Consider the following 13,854-nt stretch of genomic DNA (forward strand, 5'->3'; position numbering starts at 1 on the left):
ATTCACCGCAAATACAGTAGAAAAAAAAGCGTATATACAATGTAGTTGTTTAATATTTAGAGAATAATCAATTGAATTTATATTTATAGTATATCACATATTTTGCCCGAGTGACTTCGAAAACGCTACAATTTCGACATTAATATTACTCACGACCATGATCAATTGTTGAAATAATAAAACATTTAATAAATAGAAATAAATTCATTACAAAGAAGTCGGTAGAGTTTGATTTGTATCGAAATGTAATCCGGCTGTAAATAAATGTATTTATAGTTGAAGGCACTCATCAGCAAAATCGTTTATACTGAATGAAATTACAAATTTACACGGCATTAAACTCATTAGGTACTTTTTATAAAGTTTTAATAATTTATTCTAGTCTCGTTAGAATTTTCCTCGAGAAAATCTTTCGTCCAAATATTGTGCTTTGTGAATAATGGCATTCTTCTGATCCTGATCAAATCGATTAATTTGCAAGTCAATATCTCTGTCAAATGGTCTTCTAATTATCTGCTGCCCAGTTGCTTTTGCTTCTTTTTCTTCTTTCTAAAATTTATATTACATTTGTTACAGATTAACGATAAAAATATATAATGAAATTATCGAACAAAAATATGTACCCTTTTTTTCTTTCGAAGTTTATTTTCGTGTATTTCTAAAAGTGACTTTTCACACTTTTTATTTGGTCTACATTCGGCTTGATCATTCTCTTCGGATAGCTCTCTAATCGACGTTTTAACGTCGCATAATTTTTCTTCCTCCTAAAATGGATAAAATATTTGTCCAACATGACCTGTCAGACATATCTGGACCTTCCTTAATCCTAAATTTTCGTGAAGTTAGCCCTAAATTATTAGTTTGAGTCGGAGGTAATTCAATCATCCATTCTTCCCGCTGATTCAGTGTACTATATTTCTGAAATATTATTTGTTATATTCCAGCCTTTGAATACTGCCAACAACGAATTACAATTTACAATTACCTCGTCCTTTTGTTCACTTTTAATTCGCTGCGCTCTTTCTTCCAATTGCTTGTACACGTAGTTACTTTCTAGCGCTGGATGATTAGCCGGTAACGGGCCTATCCCATCTTCATCTTCGGATTCTGTTTGATTCACTTCGTTATTATTCAATGACTGTATGTTATTTGGAAATGTGGGGCCTATGATTTTCGTATTTGTTTCGTCATCGTTGTTACATTTCGTCTTTAGTAAATGCGGTGGTAATGCTGGACCAAAAATAATATCCGAATCTGAGGCAGAATCTTCTTGCATTACATTGCTTTCATTAATATTATTCAATGTGTCGTCTTCTTCGTTTTTTTCACTTGTTTCCTGTGCATCGTTCTTTGGTAAACAAGGTCCTATAAAATGTGTATCTCCTTCCGATTTCGTATCATTGGAACTGTTAGTTGCTAACTGCGGCGGTAAAATCGGTCCATACGTTGTATTTATTTTAGCATGCATATGAGATGAGAATATTGCGATGTCTGTTGCTTTTACAGTGTCATAATTATTAAGATGCAAGGAAGTTTTTACAGTAGAAGTCAAATTTTCTTCCTTATTATTTGAATCAATTGTGTTTTGCCTTGATTCCGTCAGTATAGGCGATGCGGTACCTAATGAGGAATCTGAAATGGTACCAGAATTATTATTACTGGAACCATATAACGCGTCATTCTTCCTTGCATTTACCTTTGGCGATCCTTCCACGCGTTTGATTTCTATCACTTGCTTTTTTGACGAATTCTCATATTCGTTACTTAAATGTCTTTTCTTCGTATTGTGTTGCCGTGAATATGAATTCTTACTTTTTATATCTGAACTATCCGACATATTTTCATCCGTCTCCGATAGAATATCAAATTCAGATAAATTTAATTCATTGTACTCTTGACTATCCACTGAAAAATCTTTTTTTGTTAGTAATTCATTACCGCTCTGACCCTGTCCTACATTCTTCGGCGAAGGGTATTCTTGTAAGCGTTGTCCTTCGTCTTCTTTCGTCGGCAACTTTTTATGCGTACTATGCCTTTCGGATTCTCCTCGAAACTTACCATGGTCTAACGACCTCATTTTATACGATTGGTAGCTTTTATCGCGAGTATGATGCTTGTACTTTTCGTGAGGTTTACTTCTATGTTTGTCATTTTGAGATCTATCATTCTCGTTCCTGCTACGACTTCGTTCTTGAGACCTGTTGTTTCGATGCTCATTTCGATCTCGATTTTTGTGCCGTTTCGTATCTCTTGTCTTATATTTTGTATCCGAGCTGACATCTCTCGCATTTCTATGATCTTTGTTGTCCTCGCGCCTTGAGTTTTTTGATTCGAGAGAATGCTTCGAATATTTGGTAGAATATTTAACATCCCTATTATCAACGTCTCGTTCTTTCGAAAGTCTGTGTTCTCCTCTACTACAATTATGTTTAAATTTGTCCTTTTTATCTTCGTGCTCTATATTATTGTGGCTGGATTCTTGTTCCGACTTTGATCTCGACAGTTTTTCTAATTTTGCGTCTGGTCGCACGTTATCTTTACGGGTGGCTTCAAACCGAAACCGTCGTCCATCGTCACTGTCCTGACTCTCCGAATCGGAGTCCATGGTTGTCATAATTAGTTACTCGCTGAAAGTAGCACAAATTTAATTTTTTATATATGTATGCACAATTTTTCTAGTTGGCAGAATGGAGCAGTATTTTATGAAAGTATTTTCGAACATTAAGAGGCGTTAATTAATACCTAGGAAAAACAGTTACAATTTGACTAGATGAAAACTTTATTTAAAACACAGTTTTATAAAATATGGTACATATGACAGAATTAAAGTATGAGTAAAACAGATGTAATCGCTATTCTATGCGTTTGTCCGTTTCTTTCGATTGTGTCTGATTCTTTACACTTGCTACTATTCTTTCAACTTTACTTTCACTTGATTCTATCTTTTGCTGGGGATTTATCTGTGGACTTGTTTGTATCATCTTCATTATTTTTGCTGCACTGTACTTAACAGACTTCAGAAATCCAGCAGTGATAATTCCCTTCAAACTTTGCATTATACTGGACCTCCATACAATTTGTTTCAAGCATTCCTCCAATATTTCACCGCACTCTGGGTCATAAGCGATTGCACATAAGCAATCTTCTGTATCTTTTGATCTCGGGCCTTGTGTCCATGCCCTGACCAGTTTAACTTGTGGTATCCTAGGTAACTGATTCAAATGATATATTTTTGTTGTAGGATTTGTATCTTGATGACATATGACAGCCATCTTTTCTGACTTTGGAATATCCACATAATTTTCAAAATGTTGCAAAATTGGACTGTACAACTCTCTGAAATATGTCAGTTGGAACAGAACAATGTTGTTAACTTTTTCTTTATTTTCACCAAAAGTCATTCGAAAATCACCACTGTAGGATAAACCAGCTATAGTTTTATAAAAGTCAATCTCTGTAAAATGTTCTGGCAGCAATAGTAATGCTGCATGAACAGCTGAATGTAAATTTTGTATTAAAGCTGTAGGTAATTGAGAATGTTCATCTGGTTCCACTAATACTTTAACTGGTTTGTGTAGCCTTCCTGCTAAGTACATATCATTCCAATCTAATAAATCTTCTATTAGCGAAACTTCTGAAATTATTCCATATTTGATAGTATATCCTCCTGGTATTTTGATCAATGTATTATAATACACCTTAGCACCCCATGTCTCTTGTACATTTGCAATTGCTCTGGGCCCAAGAAATCTCAAGGGTTGAGCATAATGCTTAGGATTAAGTTGCAAATTTTCTGCATGCCATTGGTTTACATTACGAACAACAAATATAAGGTCTACCATATTGTTAGATTGATTATTCATTTGCTTAAATGCACCAGATCCATATGCAAAGCAAAATTTTATATTTCTTGGAAAACATTTAAGTATTCCTTTTAGTTGTTGAATTCCTATGAACTTTTCCATTCTATTGATATAATAATAGTACAATATCAACTTCTATATAATACCACTCAATATCTTTAATTCTGCATAATACTCTTTACCCTCAAATCAAATATTCAATGTGAAATATTTAATCTGATTATCATAGGTGTTATTTTTTTTTTCTTTCTTTCTTTTCATAAAAATATAATTAGAGTACAGTTGATTTGTTTTGTACTATTAAATTTTTATAGACACAATGGAAAGGAAGAATACAGTGTTGCAGAATAACATAAAGAAGCGGCTTGAAGTGAAACAAATATTTTCCTTCCCAAATCTTCCGACAGTTTCGACAAGAAAGGTTGCAAATTTTTGGAAATTTATAATCAACTGCGCCCTTTATTAATCGAGATCCATTCCGTCTAACCTAAAATATTTTCTCATGAATTGTATAATCAATATACATACTTACTTAAAATCGACGCAATACCCTATACCGATGATTTAATATTATGCAGCAGCTTTAATGATATATTCAATTTAAGATAAACGAGAGTAAACAAACGTCAAATTATACAACATAACATCTTGTAGCGCTATTCATCGACTTCAGAAACACATGATTGCTTGAAGTAATCTGTTTCATATGGATAGATAGAAGAATCGTGAATTTTCTGTTCAGTAGTTTCATTGGATTTGACCTACTAACTACTTTAGTATATTATTTCACTTTGTTTAACCATTTTAACACATTTTTACAATTATTTTCATATACATTTCTATATTTCTATCGTAATTAAACGTGCAATTTTAAATCGTCTCCTTATAAGTGTATTTCATTACGTTTGGCATCATATCTACCTAGAATTTTGTCATCACCCTAGTGTATTTTTTGGTGCTTTCATGCTTTGGCACAATGTGATCGTTAACTTTACATCGACTACATGCCTCTTCTAGATTTATAATAATTTACAAAGCAATCTTTTGAAGTGTACACATCTAGTTACATTTACACACGCATAATTTTGACAATGTTGAATATATGTAGTTGAACATAATTGTAAAGAAACGTATGAGCAAACTAAAATCTTCAGATTGAACGGCTGACGTCGTTTAAACAAGGAACGTTATTTAAAAATACTACTGGAATACCACAACAAAGAAATTCATTTTGATTAAGAAATAGGTATTGTATAGAAAATCATGTCAATAGACTGCGATATATATATTGCGTAGTTTACTAACTAATAAGTTTATGCACGTGAAGTACAATACAAACGACTAGAAATAGAAATTAAACAGCATGGAGGTTGACGAAAATAACGCAGCGGTTTCAACGGATACCCCGATGGAAGTGGACGATGATACTGCTGGAAAAAATAGTAGTACATCAGTGAATCCTCCTAGTGCTATTAAAGTAATGGCATCTTCGGGAACTGTTGGTTCTGTTTCTATTAGTCTTCACCCTCTTGTCATAATGAATGTTAGTGAACATTGGACTAGACTTCGTGCACAAGAAGGAACAGATCAATTAGGTATATGTTTCGTACCAATTGTTATTTTCCCTCTTTGTAATTTAATTATCGTTTTAGTTTATGGAGCATTAATTGGTAAACAGAAAGGACGCAATATAGAAATCATGAATTCTTTTGAATTAATGTTTACATGCATTGGAGATGATGTTATAATTGACAGAGATTATTATAACACTAAGGAAGAACAGTTTAAACAGGTATTTAGCGAAATGGATTTTCTTGGATGGTATACTACAGGAGACATGCCCAATGAAAGAGACATTAGGGTGCACAAGCAACTTTGTGAAATTAACGAAAGCCCTGTATTACTGAAGCTTGATCCAAGACCAAAAAACACAGATGTATGTATTTAGAATCACTACTTTTTCCTTCTGTATGATTTGTTTAATAAAATGTTATACATTACAGCAACTCTCTGTTTCTATGTATGAATCAGTGATTGATTTGGTTAATGGAGAAGCTACAATGTTATTTGTTCCATTGACTTACACATTGGCCACAGAGGAAGCAGAAAGAATTGGAGTAGATCATGTAGCAAGAATGTGTAGTAATGACCAAGGGGAAAGTTCATTGGGTAATATCAGGAATATTCAATTAAGTTCTATTTTTATGTAGTTCAAGTAATGTAAGCAAAATAGGATTTAAACTGATAATTTATAACAGTGGCAGAACATCTTACTGCACAGCACAGTGCTATAAAAATGTTGCATTCAAGGGTGAAGTTAGTTCTGAAATATGTACAAGCAGTACAAAATGGAGAATTAAAAGGGAATCATGAAGTTTTAAGAGCAGCCTGTTCTTTGGGACATAGATTACCAGTTTTAAATAATCAGAAATTCAAAGCTGACTTTTATAATGTAAGTGCATTATTTGTGCATTATTTTCAGAAAAATTATTTATTTAAATGCTTAAGATACTCCATAATTTATCTTTTTAGCAATGCAATGACTTTGGTTTGATGACTTACCTTGGTATTATAACAAAAAGTTGCAACAATATTAACCAATTTGTTAATAAATTCAATATTTTGTATGATAGACAAGGTGTAGGTCGTCGTTTGCGAAGTCTTTTCTTGTGATAAGTGAACAAGATTCATTGTTTCTTTTATACTTGTCTCTTTTTTACTCTATAAATTATAACGAATACTCTTAGAATTTGCGAATTTCAATGCGGTAAATTTATTAATTGGTGAATAAATTGAATACTGTAACAGATATTGTACCTCTTAAAAATAAACTTACAAGAGAAAAAGAAAAGGTTGCAACGTTTGAGTTTAACATTTAAGGATAAGCAAGTTTTATACTGCTATCGTTATATAAATTTATTGATACGTGCTTCGTACTTATACTTTTTGAATATATAACATACATACGAAGAAGTTTGAGACACAGTCTACGTAATATTGTTCAAAATAAAACGTACATCGGGAATATACAAATGGTTGATACAGATGTAGTCGCGCGTTTTCTTTTTTTTTCAATGGAAGACATCTCGTAGTCGATATATTTTTTTTTTATTTCTCTATTTTCAGAGGCCACGTTACTTTCTCCTTATATATTCGATTTGTATCATTTATATAATTTGTTTCCGTATAAATTATACTCGTAGATATAAAAAAGCGGCCTATAAAATACGACTAAAAGTCTTTTTCTAAAAATCTATTCGATTATTACATATATTTTGGCTTGACATATATAACGACTTATAAATATTATACTGTACAAAATATAGTATAATATATTGTGCCTCCTTAATTATTGCAGGTAACTGTACCGAGTTACGTATTTCACACACACACGCACACACGCGCACGCACGCACGCACACAAAATGTATATATAAAAGAAAAGAATTGACTTTAAATGGCTAGAACTATTGAACTTGTATAAATTTCATTGTAGCGATATTTGATATTACCTGTACAATATGATATTCTTTAAAAAGTACTTAAATTTCAACTTCTATTTTAGTGGATTTCTTTGTACATTGAATTGTGCGATTCTGTTTGATATTGCATTGATATGAAACATTAAAACCACAAAAATCCATGTTGCTGTTTTTGATTCATATAAATGTTAAAAAATTAAAAGTTTTTTTTTCTTCGTGAGATTGCCCACAAGTAATTTTTGAAGTACATTTTACTTTCACAAATTGCATCGTTTGTTGTACTATTTTCTTATTATCTTCAAGTATTCAATTGGCTGTCTTCGATCATGGTAGCAAGGATATCTACCAGAACAGACAGCATTGAGTCGGGCTAAGGACTTGGTTTATCCATACCAATTATCTCCTCAAAGAGAGTATTTCGTCCTTCTGTTCTTTCTTCGATAGTGTGTAATGCAAATCTTAATGTTGCCGCGGCTAAGTCACCGACCGACCAATGTCTATCCATGAGGACTCTGCATACAGTATCTAACTGCAAAATCATCGATAATCGGTATAATTGATTAAATACGAAAATTGAACAATAGTAACAAATGACATATAAAGTTGATACAGGGTAATGCAGTATTTATGGTATTATTACCTTAGATAAACTGGGATTTCCTGTAGTGTAATATATTAACTTTGGCACTCCTGCCAAAGAAGCGGCAAGCCATTGAATAACAAGCTTTAACTGTGGGTTACCTTTTAAACGGGATCCGCATCCCCAGTTCCCTGTAGCGATGGATAATAATCCCCCTGTTTGTGGACTACTGTCCCTCGGTATCTAAAACAAAACAGAGTTGCGTTAGATTGAAATCTGCGCGATAATAATACACACGAATCATTCTATCTTGAGCGATGCTTATTAGTTGTACTTAAATCGCGTTTCAACAACCATACAAAATTGTTAAATTTTAGGCATTGTTATTGTTGAAAATATAAGAAGCTATATCAATATAAAAGTTACATTATATTAATGAAAATAAAGAGAGAGAGATGTATATGTGTATACATATGTGTATGTATGTACGTATATCAAAACATTATCAGATAGAATGAGAGACAAATGATTAGTTATTGGAAATACAGTTAAAAAATATTTTAAGATATATATATATATATAAAGCATATGTTTTTAATGTATCATGCAATGAGTAATTAAGCTTAAAGAATATTTATCGTTATCGTATTAAAAGGTAATTAATTTGTGGTATCGTTACATGCATTATATTTACGAAATAGAACGAACATATTTGTAAGATAAGTTTGCTCACATTAAGTGTTATATGCGATTCGAATTCTGGCAGAATTTGATCATTTCTGATATCGAAGGATTGTGTTCTGTTTATTCCTTTTACAGTTCCAGATGTATTTAAATTAACACGATTAGATAGATACACGGTAGTTTCATCGTCAACCAATGTTTGAAAAACTTCGGACGTAAATGTTACCGTCCTTAGTTTTCTACGTTGAATATCCTTTACCTCTTTTGATACTGTACGATTATTTAAAGCATCTTCATAATATTCTATACCTTCAGACTCAGACACCTGCATAGCGTAATGAACTGATGAGATTTGGCTATATACATATTTCTATAAAAGATTATCTAAATTCTTCAGTTTGTCTCTCATTCTTCGTCGATAGAATAATTGCAAGTGAAAACTGTACAGCTTATAGTATTAGAATCGTTTCTTTGTACTGTTTTGTATTATTTCGCAGGAAGATAAAATAATTTTGATTCGAAAGAAAAGAAAAATATCTCGTTTCTTACTGATTGCTGTCTCCTATTTTTTTGACGGGCTAGCTCTAAACTTAAACTTCTTACAGCCAGAGCTAACTTGTGGCTTTGATTTACGTCGGTAGAATCGATAAAAGGTTGAGGTTCACCCTCTTGAACGGGAACGCCAGCAAACGATTCGCTAAGAGCTCTCTTCAATAACGAGCCTGCAAATCGAACTACCGCTCTGTCTCTCGCATCTAATTCTCGAGATTCGTCTGCTGCTATAGGATCTTCTAACCATTTTGCTAATTGTTCATAAACTTCTTCGAGTTCCGAGCAAAAATCTAAATACCACGAGATAAGTCAGATTTTGCTTGTATTTTTAGATGTTATCGATATACTTTCGTAATACTTGCCAGAATTGTATTCGGTGCTGAAACTGTATTTACTGCTAGCACTTGTATCTCTTCTTTGTAGCGTCGGTTGATTTTGTCGAAATCTGCCCAGCCATTTTTGTTCAGCTTCCAACGATTCTTTTAAAAAGTCTTCATCCACCGTTTCGTCGCGTAGAACGAAACCTCTCGAACCTCCTCTCTTTATTCTGTGATATTTTCGACGTATATTTCGATATTATATACGTATATACATACACGTATATTTATACGAATGAATTTACTCACTTAATGTCTTGATCGTAAACGTGACTCCCAGATACGCTTATTCCTACCGCATAACTACTTTCTCCAAACGAGGTATTCGACGAATCTGCTCCAGTTGTACTTTCACGTTTCAACGCATCTCTCAGGCGCTGAGCAAAAGTTGCTCTCCGCTCTGGGGTGTCTAATTGATTGCTGTAACGTTTACTTAATCTCTGCTCTTCTTCCTCTACGCGCATCGCGATAAATAAATGGCATACAGATTTCAGATTTTTTGTCAGAACAGATCGATCGAAAGTAAGTACTACATACATACCGGGATCTTCGTCTATTGTTTCCTTCGCGCTATGAAAACTATCCGTACTTTGGCTATTACAACTACTATAAATCGACATTTGACCAAGCGATTTTCGTGTAACTGGTAAAACTTCTCCGCTAGATCCAAGAACGATAAACCGATTTCTTTTATTCGTATGGCTACTGTCGTTGCTCATCTTATAAGGGCTCGGTGGTCTTACGGATTTGCCATTCGGTTTGGTACGAACTTCTGTTAAAATGTCACACACTTATTATACATACGTATTCGCGTAACATAAGTTTTCCTAAAAATACAGCTTTACGATAGCTCGACGAGTATCTTTAGGAACACTTTTGTTATACCATCGTCTTTAGTACTACCATTGTTTGCTAACGCTACTTTTCCATCCCCTTCTATCTCTGGTGGGGTGCTACTGAAGCTTTCTCCGATCGGCGATAATCTCCGAGAACCAACTGTTCCTGCATCTGGATCTAATTCTGACTTTACAGGATCGGTTGGACTGCTTGGTACGTGTCTTTGCCGAAATCCAAGTAGAGATTTATTCATTTCTCGTAGTATATTGTCTTCTTCGAATTGTGACAAAGGTAATCGTGAATAATCTTCAGGGTCGATACAGCACACCGTCACCTGTACGTGTAAATATCCAAGAAATAGTTTCGATGGTGGATAAAAAGATGGTGGAAAATGGTATGTAAAATGTACTCACGATATTTGGTTTGGTTAGTGCTTCGAATATGGCTCTGTTACGAGGATCGTTTATTCTAGATATGTGCCTAACTCCTTCGACTATTAAAACTTCGTTGTCTTCTAAAGCCTCGATTGACAATATTGCTGCGAGCATTTCAGGGTGCGTTGCTATCTGAGAATTAAATTAATAACTATAATTGTTCGTTGCTCTCCATTTCAGAAACGGTCTCTAATACATAGTTTTATTTCTTTTTTCTTTTCCTCTCATATTCTCTGTTTCTCTTTTGGAAGGCTACGATTCGAAAACTCAGATCGAAATTATTTTTCTCACGCGCTTTAATTATTTACATGTACAGTTTCTTGCGTAACATCACCATCAAGTACACCACCGCCAAATTTCGCACTCGCGAAGCAGACTCGCAATACTTTAGTTTCCGGTTCCACTCTCTCCAGGCGACCCTCGTGACGTATCATCAGCGGACACAGCGGAACGTTACTCTCCAACCAGTCCTCGATGGTTAACCATTGTTTCGACGTCATTACCTGTACATTGAATCGGTTGATTCGGACGTGAAGGAATTGGTATAAAACGATAGGTGTATTACCTGTCTGGAAATTACTAGCTTTCCATCTAGCGCGTTTTCGGTATCCAGATAATCATAGTAGCGAAATATGCTTCTCAGTTTTGCTTTTTGTCCGTTACTGAAAAAACAACAGTTAGATTTCTTCTCTAGACTTTCGATAGAATTTCCAATAGAATATCCCGTTACTTACTTGTGAAGATGTTTGAAGAAATTTGTGAAATTAAAATCCCGCAAAGTTGGATGCGTCTTCGCGGTTCTTTTCGGATACGTGGAAAAGAACGCGTTCGCGATTAAAGACGAAACAAAGGCGTAACTGTATTCGACGCAATCCCCTGGAGCGAAGATCAACGATATACATACATAAGATCGTGAATCGGCGTCAGATCAATTTCAGTTACCTTGCTGCTGAAGACTAAAGTGCAAACCTTGCGGAGGTTTACAAGACTTGAGAGCTTTTGCTCTCTCCACAATCCGCGGTATCGTGTTTGTGAATATCAGATTCCGTTCCGTGGAATCGAGATCGTTATCGAGAAACCTTCCTAATCCGACGAACAATTCTGGATCCTGAACGTCCTCTTCAGGATCGAGACTTATACTGCAAAAGAGAAAAGGAGAGGCGTGGTAAAATATGCCGGAGAGAAGAACACGTAGCAACAATTAGAGAGAGGGGGGAGAGAGAGGATTAAAAACATGGGTGACTTTTGTACAGAGAGGCATTTAACGGTTGCAATTTGGGTACATCTTGTATGGATATTTAGAAATACTTTTGATCGGATACCTTTTCAGTACGGACTGTTCCTCGTATCTTTACAACAGCATGTAGCAAAAAAATCGGGTTCGTTAATCGGGCTCGGAAAGCGAGAAAGAGCACTCTGATAGATACCGGTTAATCGAGAACTGTGTCTGTGTATCATGTTCATTTGAAATATCCCAACGCTACAATACACTTACTTGCACATGTCGTGCAGTCTTTGCATCGCATCCAGCAGATCCTCGGAATTGCTGGCAGCAGCCGCTCGGTCCAGTTGTCTTACCACGGCCGGCCACCATGGTAGGTCACAGGGTAACATTACCAGAGCCATTCTCCAATCACCGATCTAAACGAACAATCGCTAATTAGACAACTTTTCCCCTCCTCGATTTCGTTCGTTTGTTAGGTAGCTATCTGTAATTAACATCTATCGGATAACGGATAAGTGGCTGAACGTATGTACGCTAGCCAAGATTGGGACATTTGAGTGTTATACCATACAATTGTCTATGGTTAAATAGTACGATAATAATACGCTGCTGTTTCTCTAATCGTTACAACCAAATTCTTCGGTGGATTGAATTAGTAGTAGAGTAAAGTTATTTCACTCTGCGTGCCTACATTATCGAACAACCGCACAAGTAGTGCAAGTTTAAAACAAGCGCGTACATTTACGCGCCAATTGTCGCGTAAAAATAAATATTCCATAGTTATAAAATGAAACGGGGTTTTACGGGCCATGTAACTCGATATCCTTGGTCCTTGGCATAAAATCGCATAAAAACGCATAGGAACGCATAGGAATGTATATGTATAACTTCTAATCGAGAAGAACTTCAGATTCACAGCAAATATTTAGACGAGTAAAACATTCAGAGTATTGTAGATCATTTTGTAGACGAGTAACGATACATGCCTCTAATCACAGAATAATTACAATATCGATAATAGATCGAAGAAGAAACACAGGTATATATCGTACGTATATACCGGCAATTAATTTAACCAACACTTTTCCCGGTTCATTTCAAACCGTAAATATTGAAATATTAAGCACTCGATCCGCAATTCTCGTTAAGCGTTAGTCAGTTTGATCTAGTACAGGGGTGAATATATCCCCCATACGCAAGTGAAAGTTGCTGGTGCGCCTGGCGGAAGGGGTTGCGTGGTTAGTAACCTTTCGTCACGAGGACAGCATAATTAGATAGTTTCTTTTGTAGGAAGATAGAGAACTAGCCGGTGGTGAATCGGAAACGCGGTATAACACATAGGTAGTATATAGACACGACCAGCAATGTGTATCGCAAGGCACGGCTGCTCAAAACTAGAATTTACATAATCACCTAATTTGCTCGATAGGTTGTCGATCAGCTGACGCGATCACGAACCAAGTCACATCTTAAAGTGTGCCATTGCGTCAACGAGCACGTCGCATATTATTAAAGTGATGATCACTCATATAATTTTAGCGTCTTTAAAGCGTAGAAAACACCCTGCATAAAGTCGTATTCGATGATAATTCAACGGTGGTAATTCTTAACCAGACAATGTTAACGACCCTTACGATACGATACGATACGATCTGTCCACGACGGACAAATTCGACGCGCCAAATCGTCCAATTGATCGGTGATACACGATGCTCAAAAAGAACGAGAATACGTCCTCGAGTAGGTGGCACAAAGCGGCGAAAAGTACCACCGTTAACTACAATACTATCACCGTGCGCACGCGATGGCTGGCTTTCCTTT

The 13,854-nt window shown here is 35.2% G+C and overlaps 4 protein-coding genes across 4 annotated transcripts in view; 1 reads left to right on the forward strand and 3 right to left on the reverse strand.

Moving 5' to 3' along the window:
• The window catches only part of LOC108571847, an 8,712-nt gene extending 4,189 nt beyond the window's left edge, over window positions 1–4,523 (reverse strand). Inside the window, exons 1-3 of the mRNA XM_017933991.1 lie at window positions 4,396–4,523; window positions 986–2,627; window positions 762–918 (exon numbers count right to left, since the gene is read on the reverse strand). Of these exons, the coding sequence (XP_017789480.1) occupies window positions 762–918; window positions 986–2,614 (1,786 nt within the window). The 5' untranslated portion in view covers window positions 2,615–2,627; window positions 4,396–4,523. The remainder of the gene's footprint in view (window positions 1–761; window positions 919–985; window positions 2,628–4,395) is intronic.
• LOC108572984 (phosphatidate cytidylyltransferase, mitochondrial) lies at window positions 2,853–3,965 on the reverse strand. The gene has a single exon (XM_017935336.1). It carries the CDS (start codon window positions 3,963–3,965, stop codon window positions 2,853–2,855), a length of 1,113 nt encoding a protein of 370 aa, XP_017790825.1.
• Window positions 4,524–4,853: 330 nt separating the features above from the next.
• On the forward strand, window positions 4,854–6,536 carry LOC108572236 (COP9 signalosome complex subunit 6). The gene is made up of 6 exons (XM_017934438.1): window positions 4,854–5,109; window positions 5,191–5,458; window positions 5,516–5,799; window positions 5,867–6,032; window positions 6,122–6,315; window positions 6,396–6,536. The coding sequence occupies exons 2-6, from the start codon at window positions 5,227–5,229 to the stop codon at window positions 6,534–6,536; spliced, it is 1,017 nt and encodes a 338-aa protein (XP_017789927.1). The 5' UTR covers window positions 4,854–5,109; window positions 5,191–5,226.
• Window positions 6,537–7,714: 1,178 nt separating this feature from the next.
• On the reverse strand, window positions 7,715–12,434 carry LOC108572258. Its single transcript, XM_017934461.1, has 15 exons — window positions 12,304–12,434; window positions 12,131–12,157; window positions 11,751–11,947; window positions 11,543–11,684; window positions 11,374–11,470; window positions 11,117–11,311; window positions 10,788–10,940; window positions 10,423–10,708; window positions 10,079–10,327; window positions 9,787–9,991; window positions 9,523–9,707; window positions 9,158–9,450; window positions 8,658–8,933; window positions 7,985–8,167; window positions 7,715–7,873 (listed from the first exon to the last, which is right to left on the reverse strand). Exons 1-15 carry the CDS (start codon window positions 12,432–12,434, stop codon window positions 7,715–7,717), a joined length of 2,778 nt encoding a protein of 925 aa, XP_017789950.1.
• Window positions 12,435–13,854: the final 1,420 nt, after the last annotated feature.

This window comes from Habropoda laboriosa, unplaced genomic scaffold, assembly GCF_001263275.1.
Source record: "Habropoda laboriosa isolate 0110345459 unplaced genomic scaffold, ASM126327v1 scaffold34, whole genome shotgun sequence".
NCBI classification, from domain to species: Eukaryota; Metazoa; Arthropoda; class Insecta; order Hymenoptera; family Apidae; genus Habropoda; species Habropoda laboriosa.